This window comes from Sciurus vulgaris (genome assembly GCF_902686455.1).
Source record: "Sciurus vulgaris genome assembly, chromosome: 1".
NCBI lineage: Eukaryota > Metazoa > Chordata > Mammalia > Rodentia > Sciuridae > Sciurus > Sciurus vulgaris.
The window spans coordinates 79,736,271-79,762,689 of record NC_136461.1 but is presented as its reverse complement, the minus strand read 5'-3'; the positions used below and the strand labels follow the sequence as shown (position 1 = coordinate 79,762,689).

Below are 26,419 nucleotides of genomic sequence, written 5' to 3'. Positions count from 1 at the left end.
TGAAAATGACAAACAAAAATATTTTACAGAATAGTTAAATAAGACTTACTATAGTTAAAATTAAACATTCATTACTATCACATGTACATATTAATAAATATGATAAATTCCTATAGAAACTTGCATACATAATATTCACTGTTATTTTGCTTCAAATTCAACATCTTTCAAGCCACAGGCAATATTTCTTTAAATTAAACTTCAATACAAATTTTGAAACAGAACCAGCAGAAAACCTTATAAAACCTGATACTCAAGTATTATTTATTAGAAGCTCCAAGTATTTCTTTTTGGGGTAATGGCTACTAGGGATAGAACCCAAAGGCACTCTATCCATCAGTTAGCTACACTCCTAGACCTTTTGAATATTTTTTAGTTCGAGATGAGAGTCTTGCAGTGTTTCTAAGACTAGCCTTGAACTCACAATCCTCCAGCCTCAGTCTCCTGAGCAGCTGGTATTACAGGTGTGTACCACCATGCCTGGCATAGAAGCTCTAAATATTTTTAAAAGCAGACAAATATTTATTTAAAATTGTAAAACTCAACAGGAACTATGGTTTTGATACACTTTTACATATCTTCATTTAAAAAAAAATCAGGGACTATCTCTTTTGGATTTTCATTGCTTAGGACAGGGCCTATAATGTATAGATGACAATTATTTGGAGAAAGAACAACATCTGGGGATCTATTCAATTTTTAGGGATCTAAAGAATAAAATTTCTTATAAATGATGCCATTAAAAAATGAACATATAGCTATTTAAATGTAAGTGAAAACTGTTTAATCATTTTAGAGCGATCAAAATACAATATAAGATTGATATTTTGGTGTCTGAAAGCAATCATTTTACCATATGCACTTTAATCTTTTATATTCATTTAAAGTTGATGGTTAATTTAAAAACTGCATTTTAATCAAAGTTGTTTTCAAACATTGTCATAATGTCGCTTTGAAGAGTCATATCAATGGTACCCGCCATCTGTAGAAAAGAGAAAATTTTAATTACTTTTAAAATGCATGCCTTTTTTACAGTTACATAAAAATGATTATGCAACATTTGGGAACAGATCATACAAAATGCCAACAACTTATTTAACATAATGAATTTGTATATAACCTTTATTTCTGTTAAAATACTACTTGGTTTTTGTTAATATATCGTTTATGTGATAAACAGAAATTAAACCTGTATGAACATGAAGAATAAGTTTGACTTCTTTCTCCAAGACAGGAATCTCTCAATATTGACAAAGAGCAGTGCACAGTGGCACATGCCTATGATCCCAGTTACTTGGGAAACTGAAGTAGGAAGGTCCAAAGTTCCAGGTCAGCCTGGTCAACTTAACAAGTCCTTGTTTCAAACAAAACAAAGGGATGGGGATGGAGCTCACTGGTAGAGTATGCATAGCATCTGTCAGGCCCTGGTTTTAATCCCCAGTGCCACCACAAAACAAAAACAAAAACAAAACAAAACACTGTTTTATTTATTTCTATAACCAAATAGTGCTAGACACATAAAATTATTCTCCAAATGAACCAATATTTTCTCTGTGTGAGATAATTATAACCCATGATATTAAAGCTATGGGCTTTCCTCGATTCTGCCACTTACTGTGCAACCTAAGGCAAATTATTTGATCAAGTCTATTCTAAAAGGAGATATTTGTGAAGATCAAATCAAACTGCATGTATAACAATCAGAAAACTGCTTTATTAAATTCTAAAGAGCTTTTAAAAATTAAGCTGAAGTAGAGAAAAAGCTAATTAAGGAAACAAATGTTAACTAAGCATTTTTCTAAATGCTTTTGTTATATAGGTTAGATATTCCCTGCCATCTTACACGACATCAAATATTAAAATTTTATCACCTCTTTCCTCCAATGAATAGCAACAGACCAGAATAATAAGTAAAAACAACAATTTGCAACCATCTGGTTGGTTTCCTGGATGTGAACTTGAATATAGATCATGCAGAACAAGATTAAGAATTATTACCAATTCAAAGGTAATAAAAGGTATGTCTGACCTCAATAAACTATAAACATTTCTTATAATTTTCCTTAGAGACAAAAAGATACGTCTTAAATCCATAACCAGGCTACTTTACTAAAGCCCAGCTCCTAAGATACTGAAGCAGACGTCTAGCCTAGATAATTCCTTAAGGTGTTTAGATTTGCAAAATGAGTTAGATATGCAGTCCTAGTCTAAATGTCATGTGATGCTACTAATACAGACATTACTGTAAAATTCAAGAATAGTAGTGAAACCTGTTTTATTTAAAGGTTTAAGTATATTTAGATCCTCTTCCACTTTGACTAACATCTGTACATCAGAAGTACTTATTGGTAGAGAAACAGTTATTCTGTATACCAGTTAACCTTAAGATTCCATAACTTAAATACTAACTAATGCTCTGTAACTGATGCCATTGGCTGTATATTCCTTTCTCTGTGGTTCTAATATATACACTTCAGCTATTCAAATTTAAGATCAAAAGCTTGGTCAAAGAAAATGGCATAAGGTTTTTTTTTTTTTTTTTTTTTAACTTTTTAGTTGTAGATGGACACAATACCTTTATTTTATTTATTTATTTTTATGTGGTGCTGAGGATTTAACCCAATGCTAGGCAAGCCTCACACATGCTAGGCAAGTGCTCTACCACTGAGAACTTTTCTCAGCAAGTATCAGTCAACTAGTTGAAAAGTTAAGGGTTTAGGTTGTCAAGGATAATAAAAGAGCCAGGTGCAATGGTGCACACCTAGAATCCCAGCTACCTGGAAGGCTGAGGCAGAAGGACTGCAATTTTGGGGCAAGCCTGGGCAACTTAGTGAGACTCTGTCTCAAATAAAAGTATCAAGGGCTTGGAATGTGACTCAGTGGTAGTAAAGTACTCCTGAGTTTGATCCCCAATACCAAAAAAATGCCCCCCAAAAAACAATGAAACAAAACAACAGCAAAAAAACACTGGCTAAAAGTGAAAGGACAGAAAGATATTTGTGGGGGAGTAACCAGGGATTACCCCCAGGGGCACTTGACCACTGAGCCACACCCTCAGCCCTTTTTTGTATTATTTAGAGACAGGGTCTCACTGAGCTTCTTAGGGCCTCACTAAATTGGGGAAGCTGGCTTTGAACTTGCGGATCTTCCTGCCTCAGCCTCCCAAGCTGCTGCGATTATAGGCATGTGCCACTGTGTCCGGCAAGGGTAGAAAGAATTTTACCATACTTTTACTAGTCATAAAAAGGTTAAGTGCTTATATATTAAATGTCAGAATAAATAATATTACCAGAAATAAAGATTAATTCCCATTATGAAAAGGGGAACATAACAGAGGACATGAGGATATAATAATCCTAAATGTTTAGATAACTAATAACAGCTTTAAAATACACGAAATAAAATGGACAGAATTAAGAGGATTAGAAAAATAAATCTACCAAGTATGTAACTGAGAATTATCAAAGCCTTTTTCTCAAAAACTGATAGAACAAGCAGCAGAAAATCAGCAAGTATATAGTAGGCTTGAACAATACTATTAACCAACTTGACCTAACACTCCACCCAACAGCAGCAGAATACACATCTTTCTCAAGTGTACACAGACTATCTACCAGGGTAGATCACAAAATGTTTGCCTAACCAGACAAAGAACTCAAGTTCAGGCACTGTATGTTTTCTGATCATAACAGATTTACATTAGAAACCACTAACAGAAATCACTAGTCAGAAAGTTCCCAAATATTTGAAAACTAAATTATAAATAATTTTAAAATAATCCATGGTTTAAAGGATTTCATTTTAGTTTTTAAAATATGTATGAACATATCTTAATCTAACAGTCAATTAAGGAAACACTGATCTGGAACAAATAGCATAATCTTTTGGCTACATCTCAAATTATTTGCAGATTTTTCAAGAATAATAATAAGTGACCAATCACTTAACTTTTGTGTCATTTTGTGCTTAACACATGCTACTTCATTTTATCTTCATGATAGGTATTATTATTTACTTTTTATAAAGGAGCAAACTGAGTCACAGAAAGATTAAATAAACTGCTAATGTCCAAAAGTCTAGTAAATAGCAGAACTCAGAATTTGAACCACAGGATTTTAGTAGCTTCAGGATCAATACTCTATACTATAATATGCTTGCTTCTTTTGACTATAAAGTTTTTTATTTTAAGCTGATTGTAGAACCCGATTCTCACCACAGAGGTAACTCCACTGTTATTTAAACAAAACAAAACAAAGAAACAAAAAACAAAAGAACAAAAAAACACCCTAAATACATCTTTGAAATCTAAAAGACAGCGCTCTGTTAAATCTTTGTTGGATTTAGCAAACTAAAATTCACTTACTGCTTCTCTCCTCCTTCGTTCTTGCTCTTTCTCCCTTGCTAAATTACGGTCTTTGAGAAGCCACATCTTGCATTTATCTTGAGCATCCAATGACTGCTGATGTTCTTTCTGCTCCTCTCCATTGCATTTGTTTTGCATTTTATTTGAAAAAGATTCTAGAGTCAATCCATTTCCAAGGTCCCTTAAAGAAACAGTAAAATTCAAAGTAGGTTTCAAGTTCCTTAAACGTTTTTAATGTGAATACACATTATTAAGTAATAAATATAAAGCAATGCACTGGATACCCGTTCTCCTTTTTTATGCCATTGCTCTTAAACTTTATTTTTGATGTGTCAAATTTTACATAGGGAAATATATATTTATAACAATAACAAAAGCTTTTAGAAAACTGTGACCAAGATGACCACTATCTTCTACTTATAGGATGAAAAAACCTTAAAGACATTTCTGGAAAATAATGTTGTTATAACTTGGTAAATATTTGTATCTTTACTAGCTTAATGACTTGATTATTTCTGTCTTCTTCAAAATACATACTATCACTTAGAAAAAAATATTACTAAAACATATTTTTGCCATTATAATTTATTCCATATTTTACTAAATAGATGAACCATAGTCACTTGAGAAATATTTTAAAATATATTTCTAGGGCCGGGGAGATAGTTCAGCTGGTAGAGTGCTCGCCTCGCAAGCACAAGGCCCTGAGTTTGATCCCCGGTACCGCAAAAAAAAAAAATAAATAAAATAAATAAATAAATAAATAAAATAAAATATATTTCTATACCTCCCAAGGCCTCCTTTAATCAGGTAAATTACAGACCTCTGATTTTCTTGAGATACTTTTGGTTCCTTTGTATTTTGTTCCAGGTGTTTCCGTATTAGTTCTTGTGTTCGAGCTTTTACTTCCTTTTCTATTGCTGCTTTTCTAAATTGGTTGAAGAGCTCATCTGAGGATTTCAGTACACCTGATGTTTTCACTGGTTTCCCTAAACTTTTCCAAGAATCAGCATTCTTAATCTTTATATCCTAAAATAAATATTTGATTTAGTCTATGTCTGTAGATGCCAATCAAATTTTGGAAGGAAGACAATATCTTTTGATACAGTAATAAATAAAATTAAGATTCCAAAGGCATTTATGTACTTTTAGTAAAAGGGCACTAAAGTCAGAGGAAAAAATGAAACAGGATATCAAATCATATAAACTTAATTCATGGGAGACCAAAAAACTATTTTGGTCCCCAACTATTTCAACTCAATGTGAGCCATATGTATTAACTACATAATAATTTGCAAGGAGAATAAAAATAAGTAAACCACTCACTGTAATCAAGATATTTATGGTCCTACAGGGAAAATAAAACAAATACACAAGTGATTAACAAGAGGCAAAGTAAGTTATGCCATAAGGATGGGATGGCATGGGATTTGCTGAGAACCCTCTGTCATGACTGTATCTATTGTTTTAGAGTAGGAAGACAAAAATTAATGGTTGTGGCCATCATTCTTAATACATGTCATGGTTGAGATCAATGTTGCCCAACAGAAATACATGTAATTTAAAATTTTCTAGTAGCCATATTGAAATCTTTTAGATTGTAACTGTTATATTTTACTTAACAAATATATTCAAAGCATTACTATTTCAATATGTAATCAATATTAAAGACTTAAGAAATTTATCTTTTCATACTAAGTCTTCAGAATTATTATTTATGCTCAAGGCATATTTCAATACAAACTTGATTAGCAACAATTGAACTGTACTTTCATAACTTAGTTACATACAGCTGAATTGTTCCAAATATACTTTATGCTTTTTAATAACTGAATTGTATCAGTTTTAAAATTCAAATTAAGTAAAAAAATAAATTGTAAAACTTAGTTCCTCAGTTGCTACAGCCACTTTTCAAGGACTTAGTAGCCACCTGGGAACTAGAGGCTCTCATATTGGACATTTCAAGTGTACCTGGCCTTTTCTAAGAGTTAATCTGTCTGACAATGGTAAAGAAAAAGGATTATGCAATATCCTGACAACTTTATAATTACCTCCTTAATAATTATGATTGATAGCTCTTTTGATACATTTTATGAAATATTAGGGGAAAAGTGTCTACTGAGGTTCCATACAAAGCAAAAGAAATTTTATGACTGATAATATGTTACAAAGTAATACATCAAAACATCCCTCTCCAAACCTTACCACACACACAGGGACCTTCATCAATGATCATCCAGTTATGTTTTTGAAGTTCTTCCTATTTGACAGGAAATCTATTTTTGTCCTTATCAATGGAATGGGTTTAGTCCCAGTTCCGGGAATCGTGTAACTAATATTTAATTAACTGAAGAATCTCACTTTCTAACAGAGATTTGAAACAGGACAGGTAATATCTGACAGTATATTTCATGGGGAACAAAAAGAATGAAACCCTGGTTTCTGCCCCAGTGCCCTAAAATGACTGAAATTGCTATTTTATTGTGATTAAATTTTAGCAGACTCTAAAACAAGACAGTTTATATGTAGGATTGGAGCACAGGAAAGTTGTTCAGGTATCATGAAGAAAGAAAAGACTTCTGACAGGCAGACATGAAGATGGAAAGCATTCCTTATGAGAATACAATCAAAGATATTAATAGGTGTGTCTGGAGAAAATGAGTAATTCAGTTTAATTATAAGGTACATTAGTTAAGATTGATAGGCTAAACTAGGATCACAACATAGAGCTGCTTAATCTTTATTGTAAAGGCAGAAGCTGCAAATCATTAAAGCTTTTATACAGATAACATAATCAGACAGTATACCAAGAGAACTAAAATTAAAATGCTGAGGCCGAATGGATTAGAACACCAAGAGTCTCAAGTCAGGCATACCAGGATCAACTAATAACCATATTGGATATTACAAGTCTAGGTGATCTTTGTAAGAGTTTATCTGTCCAACAATGGTAAAGAAAGAGGATTATGCATTAAAGCAATAAGGTTTGGTTTCTGCAGTGGAAAGGCAAAAGGAATTCTCCTTAGAGGTAAAACCCAAAGAATTTAGCATGCTACTCCTTCAATATAGGAAACTTAGAAGTTGTCAAAAATGATTAAAACTTTAAGTGATCCAATCTAAAAGTATATTTATAGTCATCTGTATAGATACCATAAATTGAAATCACCATGGTAGATGTTTAATCAGAAAGAAGTAGAAGGCCCTGGGGTTTCACACCCTATCAAGGCATTGCGAGGGACAAAGTTATTTTAGAAGTCACTGGTTCCCAACCTAGATGCCCTTCAACAGATGAATGGATAAAGAAAATATGGTATATATACACAATGGAGTATTACTCAGTTATAAAGAAGAATGACTTTATGGCATTTGCTGGTAAATGAACGTATTGGAAACTCTCATGCTAAGTGAAATAAGCCAGTCCCCCAAAAATCAAGGGTCAAATGTTTTCTCTGACATGTGGAAGCTAATCAAAAATAAGGGGATGAGGTAGATAATAAAAGGAATGAAAGTAATATCAGAGGAGTAAACAAAGGCAGATGAAAGGAAGGGAAGAGGGGTGGGACAGGGAAATTCAGTAGAATGAATCTGGCTTACCTTTCCTATGTACATATATGAATATAACACAGTGAATCTCACCATCATGTATATCCATAAGACACTAACTTAAAAAACAAACTGTAAGTAAAAAGCAGAAAGATCAATAAAATAGAGGGAAGGGAATAGGGGGTAGGAGGAAGGGAGGGGAAGGGGAAATACTGGGGACTAAAATATAGCAAATTATATTCCATGTTTTTATAATTATGTCAGAGTATATTCTATTTTCATGTATAACTAAAATGAACCCATTAAAAAAAAAAGTAGTCAATGGCTCCTCTGAAGAGTGTGAATTACAGGAATGGGGGAATGGCTAGATGCCATGTAAAAATTCCAACACTGGATCTCAGCTGGAGGTGATTTTGCCACCTCCTTCCCACCAAAGCAAACATTTGTCAATGTCTAAACATTTCTGATTGTCACACTTGGGTGGGTAAAAGGGTATTCCAAACATTAGTGGACAGAGGTTTGGGTTCCTGTTAAACATCTCACACTATACAGATTTACCCCTAACAAAGATTTACCCAGTCTAACATATCAACATGCCATGGTTGAGAAACTGCAATTTAAGATGCAAACAGCTAGTGGGAAAATATGACAAAAAGGAATAATGGATAGAGGCTACAGAGACAGCAAGAAGTTCTATAATAAATCTATTGACTGAACAAAAATGAAGAATAGAGGTAGAAAAGTTTGGCAAGAAGAGATTCTATCACTTAAGGCAGAAGTAAATAAGAGAAGAACGGCAAAGCTAGGGATTCTGAGTGGAAAGATGAGATGCTAAGAGTTTGTTGAAATCATTTTCATTTCAGTACTTATTTGGACTTGAACCATATCTGGAGACTAGATTTCTGGGATTACCAAAATTCTATAGCCTCTCTTTTCAATAAATGCAAATACCGCTTATGATGAGGAAGCAAGCAGGGAGTGGGGGTGGAACATGATGTCGATAATGGAGACATCTGCTTGATCATTTTTATGTGAAGAGAACAAGCTACACAATCCCAATTCTTCTTAAGCTTTCAACCAAACACTTTAGTTCCTACTATATGGTAGGCATTGGCAATAAAAAAGAATACACATGTCACTTTCACCTGGAGTACAAACTTCAGTGGTATGACATATACTTGATGTTCTACTGCTTATTTTTGCTCTTGCCCTTTTGAAAATCTTCTTCTTCTTTTCAATTATTTTGGGCCAGTCAAAATTACGAAGTTTTGTTTAATCAGAACTATAAAGATTATAGTGCATAGGAAAACAAACATTTGATTTAAGAAACTGTAGCATTATTCTTCCTGAACTAAAGGGGCTAGATGACACTGTTAAGTTAAAAAGAAAAAAGAAAATTAATGTTGGTTGTCAAAAAAGGTACTGTTTAATGTTTCTAATTCATACTTATTAGTAACAAAACACCTACATTAAACATAGTCTTTAAAGATAATAGCTAGTAGTAGAGTATTATGTAAGAAATAAATGATTCAAGCCAAGGATCAAACCAGTATGCACAAAGTATAATGCTAGATTTCTTAAGTGTTCCCAAACAACAATCTCAAAAGTTAAGACTAAGTTCCTCTAAAGTACTTATAAGGATAAAAGAAAAAGACAAAGAAAGGGAGGCAGGATGAGATAGAGATAGAAATAGAGAATGAAAATATCCTGTGCTTAATTACTTTCTGATGATTGTACTCAAATGCCTAGAATAGCATCTGATGTATTTAATGTATCCCAGACATATAGAACATTTGTTGAATGATGTCAGAGTGTGGTTTGAAGATTAAGTGCACATAAAACTCTGTTACAAAATCCCCTACAACAGATTCTAAGAAATAGTTGTATGACTTGGCTTAATATTATGATAAGGAGCTAGAGATGTAACTCAGTAGTAGAGCACAAGCTGAGAATGTGCAAGCCTCTGGGGTTCAATCCCTAGCAAATTCTCTCTCCCTCTCTCTCTCTCTCTCTCTCTCTCTCTCTCACACACACACACACACACACACACACACACACACACACACACACACACACACAGCAGTGCACTCACGCGCAGGGCAAATAACATTATAGAACTTGAAATTAAATATAAGAATAAAGACTGATGACTGTTGCTCACCTCTAATTTTTAAAACTTGTAAGGAAAAATCATGTTTAGGGTTTCAAAATTTCATTCAAATTAGGGATTAAAATATCTGTTATAACAATTCATACTCAATTTTAAATCCTTTCAAGGTTTATGAGAAAAAAATAATATTACTTTTTACCTTTTGCACAGGAACTTGACATTCAGATTCTAACACCATTGCATCATTATCACCAGATGGATGTATCACAGTTGGGCCATTCAAGAGTTGTTTGGAATCACCTGGAAACACACATTTTAGAATGATACAGTCAAAGTACTTTCTGATATTTATTGAGAATTTGCTTTCTTTCTCCTTTCAGGTCAGACACTATGAAAATAAAATGACAGATTTTTGGATGCATCTTAACTTTGAAATATTTTTCATCAGGGACTTATACTGTAAAAATAAGCTTTTTTCACTTGAAAGTAACCTCCTTTGTTTTACTGTTATTGTCTGGTTTTATTTTGGTCATCATGAAGTTTAGCTGACAATTATGGCTGAACCAACAAAATCTATTTTACCTGTTCCTTTGCTACACAGCTCTCCCAGTTTGTAGACTGACTTCAGCTCTCCAGAGGTGCATCTTGACTAGGCCAAACCAATCACGACAATTCCATCTCCAAATCAGTAACTCACTTAAGAACAGGCCAATATAGGGATTCCAGGGAAGGATATTGCTGGGGTGGACAATTTGAGAACAACAACCATAACAGAGAACAGAGGAACTAAGATACTGGACATAACTGGCAATAATAGCTAGAGTTGATGGGATAAGAAATGAAAAAAAATTGAGGAGAAGAGAACAAACTATGAAATCTTGTTAATTATTTTTCTTTTTTTCTTTGTGTTATGCGTGTGCATACTGGGAAATGAACCCAGAGCTTCAAGCATAATCTCATTAATTCTTAAGTTTTCATACAAATATTTCATTTATTTTTATGGGTTGAGTTTGAACCCTAAACAAACCATGCCTATCTTACTGGCTACGTATGGCAACAAAATTTCTTATTATTTAAGTCAATTTAAGCTGATTTTTATGTCATTTGCAACCAAGAGCATCCTGGTGCATGAAACTTAATTGACTGTTGCTGTTTCAATTCTCTCTGACCCTTTTCTATAGGTTCCAATTAGTGGCAAAGGCACAGAGGGGACAAATCAAAACTGATTGTCTTTGTTAACTGATTCCAGTTCACAAAATCCTAGCCATTTATATATTTATACATTGTAGAAATTTACACCTGAGTTTCTACTACCAAACAGTCCCTTGACAACTTCTCTGGTTATAAATAAGGTTAAGGTTAGAAGAAGAGAGCAAGAAGCATCAAAGGACAGGAGTGAGTATAGGAAAAACAAAACACTTGGTGATGGATGTATGAATGAAAAAACAAATTTTAAATTTGTACATCTCTACACAGCCCAATATACTGATGTTTTCTTCTTATTCTCCCTTCCCCTCCTCTTCTTCTTTTTCTTTAATATTGATGTTTTCTCAGTTCAACAAGAAGTGGGAAAATACGGAGAAAAGCTATGAGCACAAAACTATATTCCTTCTCTGCCTGGGGTGAGATTATTAAAGAAGTAGAAAGAGTATGTATGGCAAGTGAAGTAAATTCTAAAAATGACTCTCTATTTGCTGACTCTTAAGTTAGCAACTGGTAATAGTGACATTTTAATAAATTAAAGGGAAAATATCACTGAGGACCATGGTGCAACCTGCAATTGCAGTGAATTGGGACTCTGAGACAGGAGGATCACAAGTTCTAGGCTGGCCTTGGCAACTTAGTGAGACCCTGACTCAAAATAAAAGTAAATAAATAGGTAGGGCTGAGGGCATACCTTAATGGTAGAGTGGCACTGGGCTCAATCCCCAGTACTGTGATAAAAAGGGAAGAATACCAAAACCTGGGGACTGAAAGAGGAGATTTCAGTTTTTACATGATGTGTCTGAAAGGCCTATATGATACTTAATAGTACTCAACTGAAGTTGTATAAACATGACAGATATGTTTGAGTTGTAAAAATAAGAATGGAAGTCAGAGGCACCAAGATTATTAGAAAGAATATATATAGTGCATCTCTTCCCAACCTTTTCCATGTCAAAATATGTAGAAAATGATAAAGGCATGGCACACCTGGGTAATAGGGAAAGGCTGCACCAACACCATTGCTATGAGAGCTAAGGGGAACGCTAGCACAGTTAGTCTGTGCTTTAGAATTTCTGGAGTAAAATAAAAAGATAAGAAGCTTAAAATTTAGGATATAACTCATCTAGGAATACCTGTAAGGAATATTCAGAGAGAATAGAGTCAAAGAAGGTGGGGAAATATGTCAAGGGTATAACTGAGAAATATTTATGATCCTCTGAAGCCTTAAAACACTACAAAACTCACCTTTCTTTAGAAATAAGTTCTTCATCTCTTTCTAGATCTATTTACCTGGACCAATATCCAGCCAGTACCCTCTGATCCAAAGCTTTATCCCTCCCTCTGTTAAATAAACCTACATGTGTTCCTAATTTGCAGAACTACTCATTTTACTCTTGTAATTTCTTTCAAAATTGTCTTTATTTTCTTTCCATCACTTGATACTTCATTTTTTGCCTGCTTTAAGAGTCCAATGGGTCTCCTTCTCTGGTCTCTATGAATCATTACTTCAACTAGACTATAGAATTTTGGCATATCCTTTGCTAAAAAAAACTTCATTGGTTCCCCACTGACTATACCCTTATCATTATGTCCAAGGTATCTAGACTCCAAGTTTCTTACAATTTTCACCTGGCCTTCTTTCCAAATTTATTTCCCCACATTCCTGATTATCCAACCATAGCTTTAATCACATTGAATTATTTGTTGCCTAAATATCTTCGCATACATTTCTTCCTCTATTTGGAATATCTGTCAGTCCTAAATATACATGTGGAAGTCTTATTTTTTTCTTCCAACACCCAATTCAAATGATATTTATTCTGTAAAATATACATCTGCTTTCCTCATCTCTTTAAATTTCACTTTTGCTTCTTTTAATGTGTATTATTTTTACTTTCTATGCATGTTGGTAAATTCTACAAATTAGCAAACTCTTTAATTTACCTTTTTATTTGCTGTGAGTTCATGTTGATATGACACCATTAATATTTGTATTAAAAACAATATAATGGAGGTTTTTATGAGATAAGCAAAGATTAAATTATAAAGCTAATAAGATTAGTGATCTTTTGTGACTAAAAATTTAGAAAAAAATGAGATATCTTCCATTTCATGTTGGAAAAGAAGATGGGGAGTAGGGAAAAGTTGAAGAAAACTAACTTTGTCAAATCATTTTTCCAATAAGCAAACTTTGGCATAAAATTGATTACTTTTATAATTTTAAATTTAAGGTCTAAACAAAATTGATTTCAATTGAGATTACACTCCAGAAAAGTAAATTTCTCTCTATATTTTATACTTTATATATTTGCAATTTCCCTTGCTCATAGTGCCACCTACTGCTGGCAAATAGTACAGTAGAATGAATAGTGTATCATAATCCAAACTCTGTATTATGTTCTCGAAGGTATCAAATAAACATAGAAGTGATACACTAGACCGATCCTAGTTGATGGATAGAGTGATTTCATTAGATAAATAATTGCTGAGACTTTAAAAAATACAAGAGACCGATCCTTACTTAAGATTTAGTTATGAGGTCTGTCTTTTCACAGATGCATATTTTTCTTAAAATAGAAATAAAAGAACATCTTGTTTGCATTCTTAACCATTGTTTTTCATTGTCTTTATTCCTTTTCAAGGATATTATCCTCATTCTTCTACATTCATACTCTAGTGAAAACAGCAACATTTTCCTACTTTGATTTTTTTCTTAGACTTCAAACATTCAAATCTCTAAAATTAAAAAACAAAACAACCTCTTATTGCTCAAAAAAAAAAAAAAAAAAAAAAACAAAAACAACTCCCTGTTAAAGCACCAGCTATCTTCCCATCCTTGTCACCAACAAGCTTCTTCAAAGACTGAGCAATGCTTGCTACACCCAGATTTCATTACTTTTCAACTTACAGCAATCTGGTTTCTAGTCCAATTACACTGGCTATCCAAAAAGGTTTTTTTAGCCAAAGCAAAACTTCTCACATTGCTGATTTTAATCCTGTCTTCCTCAATCCTGCTTGAATGTTCTGTAATATACAATATTCCTGATGATGATTTCCTTCTAAAAATCCCTCTTCTCCTCCTCCTATTTTTTGAGACAGAGTCTCGTTATGTTGACCAGGTTGGTCTCATATTTCTGGGCTCAAGTGATCCTCCTGCCTCAGCCTCTTGAAAGGTTGGAACTATAGGTTCATCCCTGGATTATCTCTTTTTTAAATTTAGTCATTCCTTTTTTTTTTTTTCAGTGCTGGGGATTGAACCCAGGGCCTTGTGCATGCAAGGCAAACACTACCAACTGAGCTATATACCCAGCCCTCTTTTACTTTTATTGAGGTTTTATTTCCTAGAATTTCATCCTTGACCTTTTCTATTTCTAATCTGTACATTTTCCTGGGTGTTTCCATTAATTTTTGTAGTTTTGAGTAGTTTCTACATACTGAAAATTCCTAAATCATATTTCCTGTTAAACCCTGTTAGTTCCAGAAACCTGTTTCTGGTTTTTAAATTCCCACTCAGATATTCTGTAACATCTCCCACATGTCCCAAATTAACTCTATCTATTATTTATGTATTGGCTTAAACAATAAATAAATGGTTCTGGAAGTTGGAAGTTTGAGATCAAGGGACCAGCAGGTATGGGTTCCTGGGTTATGAAGGGCCCACTTGCTGTGTCTTTATATAGAATAAAGAGGGTGAATTAGCTTTCTGGCCTCTTTATATCTGTACTAAGCCCATTCATGAGGACTCTCAAGACCTAGTTACCTCTCGAAGGCTGCAACTTCAAATATCATTACATTAGGAATTGGATTACAACAAATGGATTTTAGGATACACCAACATTCAATCTGTAACCTCAAGAATTGTGCCCTAAGGGGCACAGGTTGTCCTTAGGATAAGAGTAACAGCAATAGCTAACATATAATGAGTACTTAACTTTAAGAAAAAAACTGTACCTCGAGCTTTATATGTGAATCCTCAAGACTCTATGAGGTCACTTTTATTATTATTTTAAATAAAAGGAAATTATAGTCTAGGGAGGTTAACTAAATTTTCTAAGTAACAATTAATGCGAAGGTGGGGCTGGAGGAGCTGACTGGTCCCATGGCAGCCGTACCAGAGCTGGGCAAGCCCTGAAAGGGGAAGGTAGAATTAGAATCATGTGATGGTGGAGTAGGAGGATTATCTTGGTGACTTTAGGATGCTGGTTTCTCTGTAAGTATAATTATGCAAAGCAAAGAATCCAGGAAAGAATTGCCAGAGAAGGAATTAAAAATCAGATTTTATATGAAAGCACCCACCTTGATCCTGAAAGAAAACAAATCAACAGCAGCAGCAGCAATTCAACAACTCTGAGCATAGAAATCCAAAACATCTCCCTCAAGTCAGTGTGAACACTGGGACCAACCACATAAAATATTATGTGCAATAAAATCAAGTACATAAATTAAAAAAAAAACAATGCCACAACCCTGTACAGCTGTATAACTGTATATATCAGAATTTTCTGTTTCCTGGTCATGTCCACCTCTTACTTTCAACTCAACTATTAGATACTCTCCTGATAGGTCATCTATTCTAACAAAGTCTGTTGATTCTGCCACAAAATATCTTTCTGATTCACATCCTTTCTATATTCACTGTATAGAAAGGTATTAGTCTGGTTTTAATAATTTATTTCCAAAACTGAAGCACTCAGTTTCCCTATTTGGTACTAATTACATATTTTAATCTATCCTTTATATAGTAAGCACCAATCTTATCCTAATAAAATCTTAACTACTGAAGTTTTGCAGTGCTGGGGATCAAACCTAGGGTCTCATGCATGGTAGGCAAGTGTTCTGCCACTGAACACATTGACAATCTCTAAAATCTTGATTTTGTCATGCTCCTGTTCAAATCATGAATGAGAATTACATTTTCAAACTCTTCTCTGAGTAGCTTAAAATCTATTTCCAGAGAAGGATGGATATAAATATAAATATTTCCTACTTTGGAGTTTTGTTTATTCTTCCTCCTAGGATGCCCTCTAGTGCTACATTAGATATTTCTCTCTTTCTCATTTGGTTGATGGGAATTGAACCAAAATTCCTAGGGCCTCAAGAATGCTAAGAATGTGCTTTACCACTGAACTATACCCTCCAGCCTCTGGTATTTTTTCTCTTGATCTCCCTTCCCTTTCCCACAATGATGAGATATATTAAGACAAAGTAGAATACTCAAAATAGTAGGGAGTTTTATACTGGAAGCAACAAAGGAGAAGCAAAATCTCTCTTCTTCCTAAACGTATTGTAGTAAAACAGCTTAGAAATTTCTTCTGCTTTAGAGATACTTCTGCCCTTGCAAAGCCAAGTGGAAACAAAGAAATAGTCTAGAGGAGAGGAGATGTGGAGGAAAATTCACACCTGCCTGATCTAAGTCTAAATACAATAGTGTCTCATGGTTCAGGCACTCTCTAGGCTGGGCTCAGTGATAACAACAGAAGTAAGTTTTGTGCCATATATCGAGCCTTCACTACCTACCAAAACCAAATTGAGACAGGCAAGATATCTATGAGATTGAATCAATCTAACAGATTGAAAATTTAGCCAATTTTGGGAGATGTTTTCTGTAAATAGGAACCACTGTTAGGCAAATTTTTCTAGCCCAAGTTTCCTTAACTGAAAACTAACATGTGTGTATGTATATTAATGTGTGTGTGTATGTATACATATAATATACATACATACACATATGCATACATACAGACACACATACATATCCTCATTTCTCTACCCACAAAATCTCTATTTTTTCCTCATTGCAGCCTACCTTTTTAACACACACATAGGTGTTATAGCAGCATTTCCTAAGTCTGCTAAGAACCTGGAACTTGGTAATATGTGTTTGGGCAATGATAGACTTTTTTATATCACCTATGCATCAATGTATATTATTTATGTGAAAGTAAACTGAATGTAAGCTATATATAAACTTTTCTTTCTTTCAAATTAATAATTATCTATAGATAAGAAATAGGTAATTTCTTTTTTTTTGAACTTAATATATTTTTATTTTCTTATATTTGAACCAACATAAAAATAGGTATATAATTCTTTATGCTTATAGTTCTCATACAACAAAAACTAAACATTTACAAATTAAGTTATAACAAAAATATAAAACAAAAATGCAAATTAGTCATCTTAATTTATTTAAAAAAATAATACTATTTTGCTCAAATAGAAAAATGTTTTGTTCAGAAGAAATAACATCACAAATATTTGGTTTAGTAGCAAAAAATTGTTTCAGATTCCATTTTGTCCTTAAACAATGTTTTAAATTTAATAATAAAGTGAACATTCTGAAACAATGTTTTTTACTTTAATAAAATGAGAATGCTTGTTCACATATACCTTATTCAAACTGGCACTAATAATTTCAAGTCTTTCCTTCCTCTTTTATGGTAGTTCAGAATATGAACTAAGTCCTACTAAATATGGCAGTTTTCAAACACCAGTTTTAAAGACATGAGAACTGACAGACTGAAAATTGAAAACTGTCTTTACTAAAATCTGTAATAATGACTACTGAATCCAATTAGTTTTAGATATCAAACAATAACATTCTTGACTATTTGCTATTATGAAGTAGATAATTTCTAACAATGTGCTTTAGTGATTATTTTCAACCTAGACTTTATCAGATATGATTTTCAGTATTTCTCAGATATATAACATTTATGATGGCCTTAGCACTGTCATATATAGGTTTACAAGTCAATTTCACAAAAATAAGTCATACTTATTTACTTTTTAATTTCTTACCTGAAGGAGGCCAAATTTGTAAAGGTGAAATGTTTTTCACACTCTGTAAATGTTCTAATTCTTGATAACCAAATGTTGACTGGTGGTGATTTGGTGGTACGCCACATGTATGTGTGGTCTGATGAACAAGAGTAGTTTTAGCAGAGGATGTATCTTGCACAGAAGATTGTATCTGCAAAGACAAAGTTAAAGTTATCTTTCAGAGTTTTAATGATACAAGAAGGATAACTACGGGCTGGAGTTGTGGCTTAGTGGTAGAGCATTGTCCTAGCATGTGTGAGGCTCTGGGTTTGATCCTTGGCACCACATCTAAATAAATAAATTATAAAAGACCCATTGACAACTAAAAACTATTTAAAAAAGAATAACTAAAAGAACAGAAAAACAAAAAACAAGAAATCAATTTAATGAATAAATTTATCTAAGTCACACAAACCCATAAGGTATAATTATGTTTATCTTACTGAAGGGAAACTGAGGTTTAGAAAAAGTAAATAAGTTGTCCATCAAGTAGCTTATGATCTTAGTTGCGAGTACTTAGATTTACAGATGTTATTAAGCAGTTATATTGCTTAATAATTTTAGGTTTTCAAAAGATTCCTGTGATCCACTGAAAATAAAAATTGATCTTTTATATCAATTCTAGAGACCAACTCATTTCCTTTATCCCTCTGTCCTTACTGAATTACAGACATAAGGGAAGAAATCTAAAATTATATCATGATCAACCCATAAGACTATCAACAAATTCTGATTCACTATTCAGTTAACTATTTATTAAATAAAACTTGCTGTATGAAATAGCTAACATTTATTTAATGATTACCACAAGTAAGGCACCAAGCCAAGTCTTTAAATCTCATAACAATCCTGTGAGTTAGGTATAATTATTTTCTCTATTATGGTTTCCAATAAGACATAAAAATAATAGAAGTATTTTACCTTAAATCTCACACCTATTCAGTGGCAAGCTGTTATAGTACCAAGTTTAGTAACATATTCTACTAAGTTTGAGTTTTAGCACACAGGTGAATCATTTTTCTCCCCTCCATCTATTAAGGGGATTGGAGCAAATGAGTAGATAAGGTAGGTCAATGAATAACACCTATGCTATCCTGAGTAAAATGAATGCCACAGAAAGGTTTACCTCAACAACAATGTAGACCAAAACCCAAGTCAAATGTTCATGGTTAAATCAGCAAATAATCACTTTCTGAAATCTATGCACTCACTCACAAACATATAAACTAAAATATGCTCTCTTTAATCATAAATAGGCATTTTATTCCCCAGTGAGTGAAAATGAAAGAAGTTTGGACAAAATAGTTCAAGTGGTTTGTACAAAAAAGGCTTGAAGAGTTCCTTCATAGTTTGACATAATGTTTTGATTCCATTAATACTTATAGCAAGACAGGTAATTTAATATTTTAGAAAGAAAAACTATTTGCCTACCAATTTAAATATTCCAACACTTCACCTGGGTATCTAAGGCCCTCCCCACTTATTCCTTACAAGCCCTTTAACCCCTTACAAATACCCTTAACTACCACATGTCCCTGAATATACCTGCTGTGCCTTATCTGCCTGTCTTCATGCTATTACTTCAGTTTAAAAAAATAAGTCCCTAAGTTGTATATCAATATCCTAATCATTTAAAATTCATTTTAAGGATTACCTCTTCTGTGAAGCTTGTCCCTCCTTCAGGCAGCATACATTCTTGCATTTTCTTAAAAAAAATCATGAGTATAAATTATTATAATATTATCATACAATTTCTTACTATAATTACTTCCCTTTTCACAATTTAGAATTCTTTCCAGACTTATTTATTGTTTTATTTCCATCTCCTAATTATCTAATTAGGACATTATATAATAATGTCTTTATTATGTAAATTTACTATAATTCTTTTCTTTGTTTTTTTTTATTTGGTCAGGTCTCATTGTGTTCCCCAGACTGGTCTTGAACTTGTGGGCTCAAGGGATCCTCCTTCTTACCCTCCCAAGTACTTGTGACTACAGGCATGCCTGGCTATATTTGAGATGAGTGTACAGGATAAAAATTTTATGAGGATAACTACCCTCAATTACTAGTAAGAAAAAAAATTCGATTTTTTCAGTGTTAATAATTACACAAAGAAGTGCTAAAATTGACAGCTGTCACTTCAAACTTTATTTATAGAAACCCTTTCATTTTTCTACTAACTTTTGTTGAAGAAGTTCACCTTATTGTTCACCTTGTACTATGCACATTCAACTGAGTGCACACTGTGAATTACCAAGGTAGTTTTTCTGTATTCAAATTCTTAAGGCTAAGCTATAAAGCTCCTATTTGTTCTACTTATCTGTTTTGACTTACATAACAGCTATATCTTATTGGAAATATGAAGCCAAATAGTTCTTCTAGTCAAAATGTTTTTAGGAAGAAATCTTTGAAAACAGTTGAGCTGAAAATAGTGACAACTTTTATTCATGTAAATAAATAGAAAAAAAATTTAAAGAAAGCTATTACTATAGCAGTGAGTTGAAACATATATATTGTTTTTAATTCTAAGGTACAAATAAAAGAATTAATTTACCTTTACATTCTCTTTAGGAGGTGAATCATTCTGTTTTACTCCAGTAAACTTAGGAAATATTTCTGCAAATGTATATAGACAATTATTTCAATATTTGTCAGCTTAAAAACTACCAAGTTACACTTTTTCCATATTAGAAACAAAGTGGTAATTCAAAAGAATGCTCTTAATGACCTCTTATACCAAGAAATTTTTGAAGTCACAGGATTTTGCCCTGTTTGAATTAGCCAAAATTTCTAAAGGGATACCTGCTTTTTTTGTTTGGGAAAAGAAAAAAAATCTTTTCCCATAATGGAATAGACAACCACTCACAAATTTCAACTTGGATTATGATCAGGCAGAAAAGAACACTTTGTTACTTCACAGTAAAGAGCTTCAGTGATAGTTCAAAAAAAGGAACAAGTTACAACAGCAGAGATATGAAGATTTCAGACTAGCAGTACCAATTTACTAAAATCATCCTTTACCAAGCATCGATAAATATAGCCATAAGAGGCTTAATTAAAATAGTTAAGAATTTACTATAAGAGAAGGGATAAGTTATTTATCTGAGAGGATAGTCTTTTATTAAGTGAAGTTATTTGTTTTCCGTGGTGAGGTTTGCTCAGCTTGCTAAGCACTGAAGATTACATCTAATTAATTTTCTCTTTATTTCCAAACTATTTGGCTACCTCAACTATATAGTAACAAATGGGTTTTATAGAACTTCCTTTACCTTTAGAAATACCTGTATAGTTGACATTAGCTATAGAAAATGATAGAAAAGAGCTTTCTCTATCAAGGTGTGAATAGGTTCTTAAACTTTCCTTATCCTACAGTTGATTCTGGAGCTATCCTTCCTGATCATAAGCCTAAGTCAGTGTGGTAAAGCACCAAACTGGTATTTACTACCTTGATCCATCTCTCCAAGCCAGCTTTCATGAACCATCAGAGCATTATCTGCTTCAGGCTCCAGGGTACCAAGGCTGGTCAATACCAAATATTATTCAAACTTAAAACATTCTAATTTTAATAATTACCTTCTGCCTCCTGAAATGCCATCAGTTTCCACTGGATGTGTTACTGTTCTTTCCTAAAATGTTTGATGCTGGACATTGTTAAAATTGCTAAATGCCACTCAATGACGTGCAATTTAAGGAATTCAAGTATTTTAAATGACATGAACCATCTTTGTCACTCAACTAAGTATAACTTAAGAGTTGGGGGTGAGGTGAAAGGGGAAGATTAGGAGACAGATTGAAAAGACTGAGGATATAAATCCAGGTAGCCTTCACATTTAAGGGAGAAATTAGTTTCCGCTTTGAACAAAAAACAAAAAACAGACTTCATTAATATGATCATATAACATATACACATCTATACATCTATCTTAATTATTCAAACATGCACCTAAGCTACTTTACTCTTAACATAAACTATTAACTATAAAACTATAAAACAGGACAAACCACATTAGTGTTCTACTAAAAATAAATTAAGGGTATCACCTTAATTTTCTGACATATAGAACTAAAGTTTAAAATTATAAAAATTAGCACCTTGAAATCTGAAGACCTTAGCAAAAGGTATCAAAGAACTTCAATTAAAGTTTCAAGACCACATAATATATGTAGCATATCTCATAAACATCTTAACGATTATATGTAGATGAATGATAGCCTACAACTCAGCACTTTGCATCTCATTCTAATATCACCTAACTGCCTTCCAAAAGCACAATAAATTAAAACTCATGTTTAGTCATGAGTTCCTGGCCTTCAAAACTAAAAGTGTACATATATGTTTTCACTATTAAGCTTAAGATCATTTATCAATTAATAAACAACCTCTACCAGTCCTACCAAACATTAATTAATTAATTAGAGAAGAATTATGACAATGCACACACTGTCAACTAATTTCTCTGGGGAACTGATTACATCCATACCTACCTTAAGAGGATCCAACTGGGTAATATATGTAAACTACTAACCAAATATATACTATGTGAGTTATACAATGTTTGAATTTCACATTCCAAAAAACTTCAATATGAAATTTTTATTTTAAATTATGTCAAAAACAATCATAGAATTAAAAAAGAGAGATGGAATGATGGCGATTTGGTTAAAAGTTTCATTTAATACCAATCACCTATCAAAACACTGAGACAGGTACTCCAGAGTCCAAATATTATCAAGTTAATTAGGACTAAAAATCCTGAAGAACTGAATAGAAATTTAATACCATAATGTACAAATCAAATGATGTTATATATGGCAGAAATAATTACTAAAGATTTTTAAATTAGGAAAACATATACTTCCAAAGGAGAAGGTATGTATAAGAGTGATTGGAAGTCATTATGTGGTAGTTCTGCCTCCTTACTTTATAGGAAGGAAAACAGATCCAGAGATGTTAAATTATTTGCCCAAGTTTATCAACCAAATTATGTTCTATTGATAAAAAGCAGGTGACTGAATCCTAGCTGCTCAGGAGACTGAGGAAGGAGGATGGCAAATTTGAGGTCAGCTTGGGCAATTTAGCAAGATCCTGTCTTAAAAAATAAAAAGGCCTAAGGATGTAGCTCAGTGGTAGAGTGCCACTGGGTTTAATTCCCAGTTCTACAATACATTAAACAAACAAACAGATAAATAAATGTGTTAGGGATGTAATTCAGTGATAAAGTGACCCCTAGGTTTAATCTCAAGAATATGGGTGGGGAGGAGCAAGCAATTGGTTTTATACTAAAAATGTATTCCCTTTAAAGAATGTTTTAGCAATTTTCATTGAAGTGTTTGGTAGTTATTTTAATATTAAGAACAAAACCAACTATAAACTACCTATTCCTTTTACTAATGGTCTTTTAACTAGAATTAGAGTATGGAAAATAATAATAAAAACACCAAAAACCCCTGATGGTTCTCAAACATTGCAGCACCTTAGAGTCTCCAAGGATATTTTTAATTCTATGTATAATTGGTTTCACTTCCCATTCAATTCAGATAGATATGCAGTATTTGTAAAATGTTTTATAGATGATTCCACTATGTTGCTGAAGTTGAGAAGTACTATTCTAGATAAACTAATTATTCAAGAAGATTTAGTTTGAATAGAAAATTTAGAAATGACTATTATTTCTAAGACTCCAGGCTCAATATGGACCTCAATATATAGAAAGCTTTTTAAAAAAATTATTCTTTTTTTTTGTTGGGGGAGGGTGCTGGAGGGCCCTGAACAGGCCCTCATATATGGTAGAGAAACACTCTACTACAATTGAGCTACATTCCTAGACTAATAGAAGGTTTTTACCAAGCCCAGGTCCTTTAATTTTATTCTTCTAGCCCTCTTCCAGCCCTCTGAATATTGATGAGAAACAATCATATTCTTGTAAATTCTACTTAAGACCTAGTTTATAATACTAAAGACTAATTTATTTCTACTTTAAAGTCACCAATAACTAAGGTTAAAAAAATTTTTAAGTGCTATTTTAAAAACTAGTAAATCTCATTCTTGGAACATTACACTAAAGTCAATAAAAGCAAAAGCAAAAGTACAAAAGATAAAGTGACAAATTTACCTGATATTCTATCCAGGTAAAGAAAAACTGTGAAGTAGTATCATGATTTTCATTGAGTTTCTTTGTGTTTGATTGTATAACAATTGAAATTAAACATGTCTAAACATATTCTATTTTACACCAGTTAAATATTTGAGCTTACATTTAGGCAGTTCCTAGAGTTGTTTCTTATAAGGTTTTAAACAACAAAAGCAGTACTATTGATGAGCAGCGCCATTTGATTTTGTTTTTTCTCTATACGTTTGTTAGTCACAGGATTAAAGCTTCTAGTTATTTTCTTCTCTATTATATTACTTAAGGTAGCTCCAAGGTTGTTAAGCATTAAAACTCTTAGTAGAGTGCATGTGCACACTAGCAAATCCTAACCAACACAGGATATATGCATTGGAATTAAATTTATTTTCAAGCCTTATCTACATCTTTGATCTGACATTTAACAATATTTGAAAGTTAATGAAAATTTTTTTATTAAAACTAATTTTTAAGGTTTTATATTTATACCAATGTTTTATATCTGCACATATTTGTCTTTGTAAATGATCTATTTGTATAGATAATTTAAACGATCAAACCAAAGTACAATGAAATTTGCAATGAAAGATTGCTTCTAGTCCACAGAATCTCATTTTCATTTTTTAAGGATTTGGGATTTTATTAACAATTCTCTATTTTGCAACTAATTGTTGGCATGAAAAGAGAATTAAGTGAATTTCCTAAATTTATAAATAAAACCTTACTTGGAAGTCAATGCTTTGCTATGTTATAAATACTTAACAAAGTAAAAATTAAATTTATATTTCACAAAAGTATATAAAGTGAAGTTGGAGGATGATAGAAGATATCCATTTAAGGAATGTAGAAAAAAATACCCTAACACTACTTCTTAACAATGTTTGAATATTTTTCAGATATAACCCTTAAAACACTTGCCACATCTAAACAGAATAATACAGTAAACAGAGACCAACTCATTTAAGAATAAGAATTCAATAGTCTTAAGGAATTTAGAAAAGGTAATTTAGAGTTTTGTTGCTGACAACTCAAATTCTAAAAGACTTGTGACGTAGTTAAGAAAACTGCATTATAACTATAATTATAATTATAAAAATCAGAAAGATGGGAATTAAAAGGTAGATTTGAGTTGGGTGTGGTGGTGCAGGCCTTCTAATCCCAGTGATTTGAAAAGCCAATGCAGAAGGATTGAAAGTTTGAGGCCAGAGTCAGCAATTTAGCAAGACCAGCAAGCAGCCTTAGCAAGATCCTATCACAAAATAAAAAATAAAAGGACTCGGAATGTAGCTCAGTCAGAAAGCATCCCTGGGTTCAACTCCCAGTACCAAAAAAGAAGTAGATTAGAAAAATGTTATGAAGGATCAATATCTTTCTATCAGAAGTAAGTATGTGGGCTGGAGCTGTAGTTCAGTGGTAGAGTGCTTGTCTAGCATGTGTGAGGCACTAGATTTGATTCTCAGCATTACAAATAAATAAAATACAGGTTCAACAACAACTGAAAAGAAAATAATAAAATGAAATTTTAAAAAGGGAGTATGTCATAGAAACTTTCAGTAAAGTTTCCTCCTTTAAAATCTTGAAATTTATTATGTTCATATCTCCTATATTAAACAAATAATTTAAAGCCCATTAACTAGAATTCTGGGAATCAGAAGTTTCAGTTTTAAATGAATCATAATTACTTATTAAGCTATAAAGTCTTTATATTTTCAGTAAATTTTGATATCTGACTTGCTTTCATTTCACACAAATCATTTTGCTTATAATTTTTATTATTATTCCCAGGAAAGTAAAAAAAAAACAAAGTTCTTAGCTTATACACTAGAAATTAAGAGCTTTAATTTTTTTTTTTTTTTCTTTTTTTTGGGGGTACCAGGGATTGAACTCAGGGAGGGGCACTCAACCACTGAGCAACATCCCCAGCCCTATTTTGTATTTTATTTAGGAGACAGGGTCTCACTGAGTTGCTTAGTGCCTTGCTATTGCTGAGGCTGGCTTTGAATTCGTGATTCTCCCGCTTCATCCTTCTGAGCCACTGGGAAGAGTCTTAAAGTATTTTTATGGGTACAAAGGAAATTAATATTTAGGATAAAATGTCCTATTTCTTCATTTACTTATATCAAGCAAATATATATATTTTTCCCATTAAGTTAAACTTTGCTTTTGCAGTTTGGAATACACACAGTGTTTTTACAGTAAAGTAGATAGATCCAATTAAAATTTCAAAAATAAATGACAATTCACACT

The 26,419-nt window shown here is 32.6% G+C and overlaps 1 protein-coding gene across 3 annotated transcripts in view; it reads right to left on the bottom strand.

The window, feature by feature from the left end:
- Positions 1–913: 913 nt before the first annotated feature.
- The window catches only part of BRDT (bromodomain testis associated), a gene marked incomplete at both ends in the record, with an annotated part of 45,810 nt that continues 20,304 nt past the window's right edge, over positions 914–26,419 (bottom strand). Inside the window, 6 exons of one of the 3 annotated variants that reach the window (XM_079129690.1) lie at positions 914–982; positions 4,364–4,544; positions 5,187–5,392; positions 10,216–10,316; positions 18,009–18,195; positions 20,602–20,663. In XM_079129690.1, the coding sequence (XP_078985816.1) occupies positions 914–982; positions 4,364–4,544; positions 5,187–5,392; positions 10,216–10,316; positions 18,009–18,195; positions 20,602–20,663 (806 nt within the window). Of the gene's footprint in view, positions 983–4,363; positions 4,545–5,182; positions 5,393–10,215; positions 10,317–18,008; positions 18,196–20,601; positions 20,664–26,419 lie in introns of all 3 variants that reach the window. The other 2 variants (XM_079129692.1, XM_079129691.1) reach the window with 2 other exon arrangements.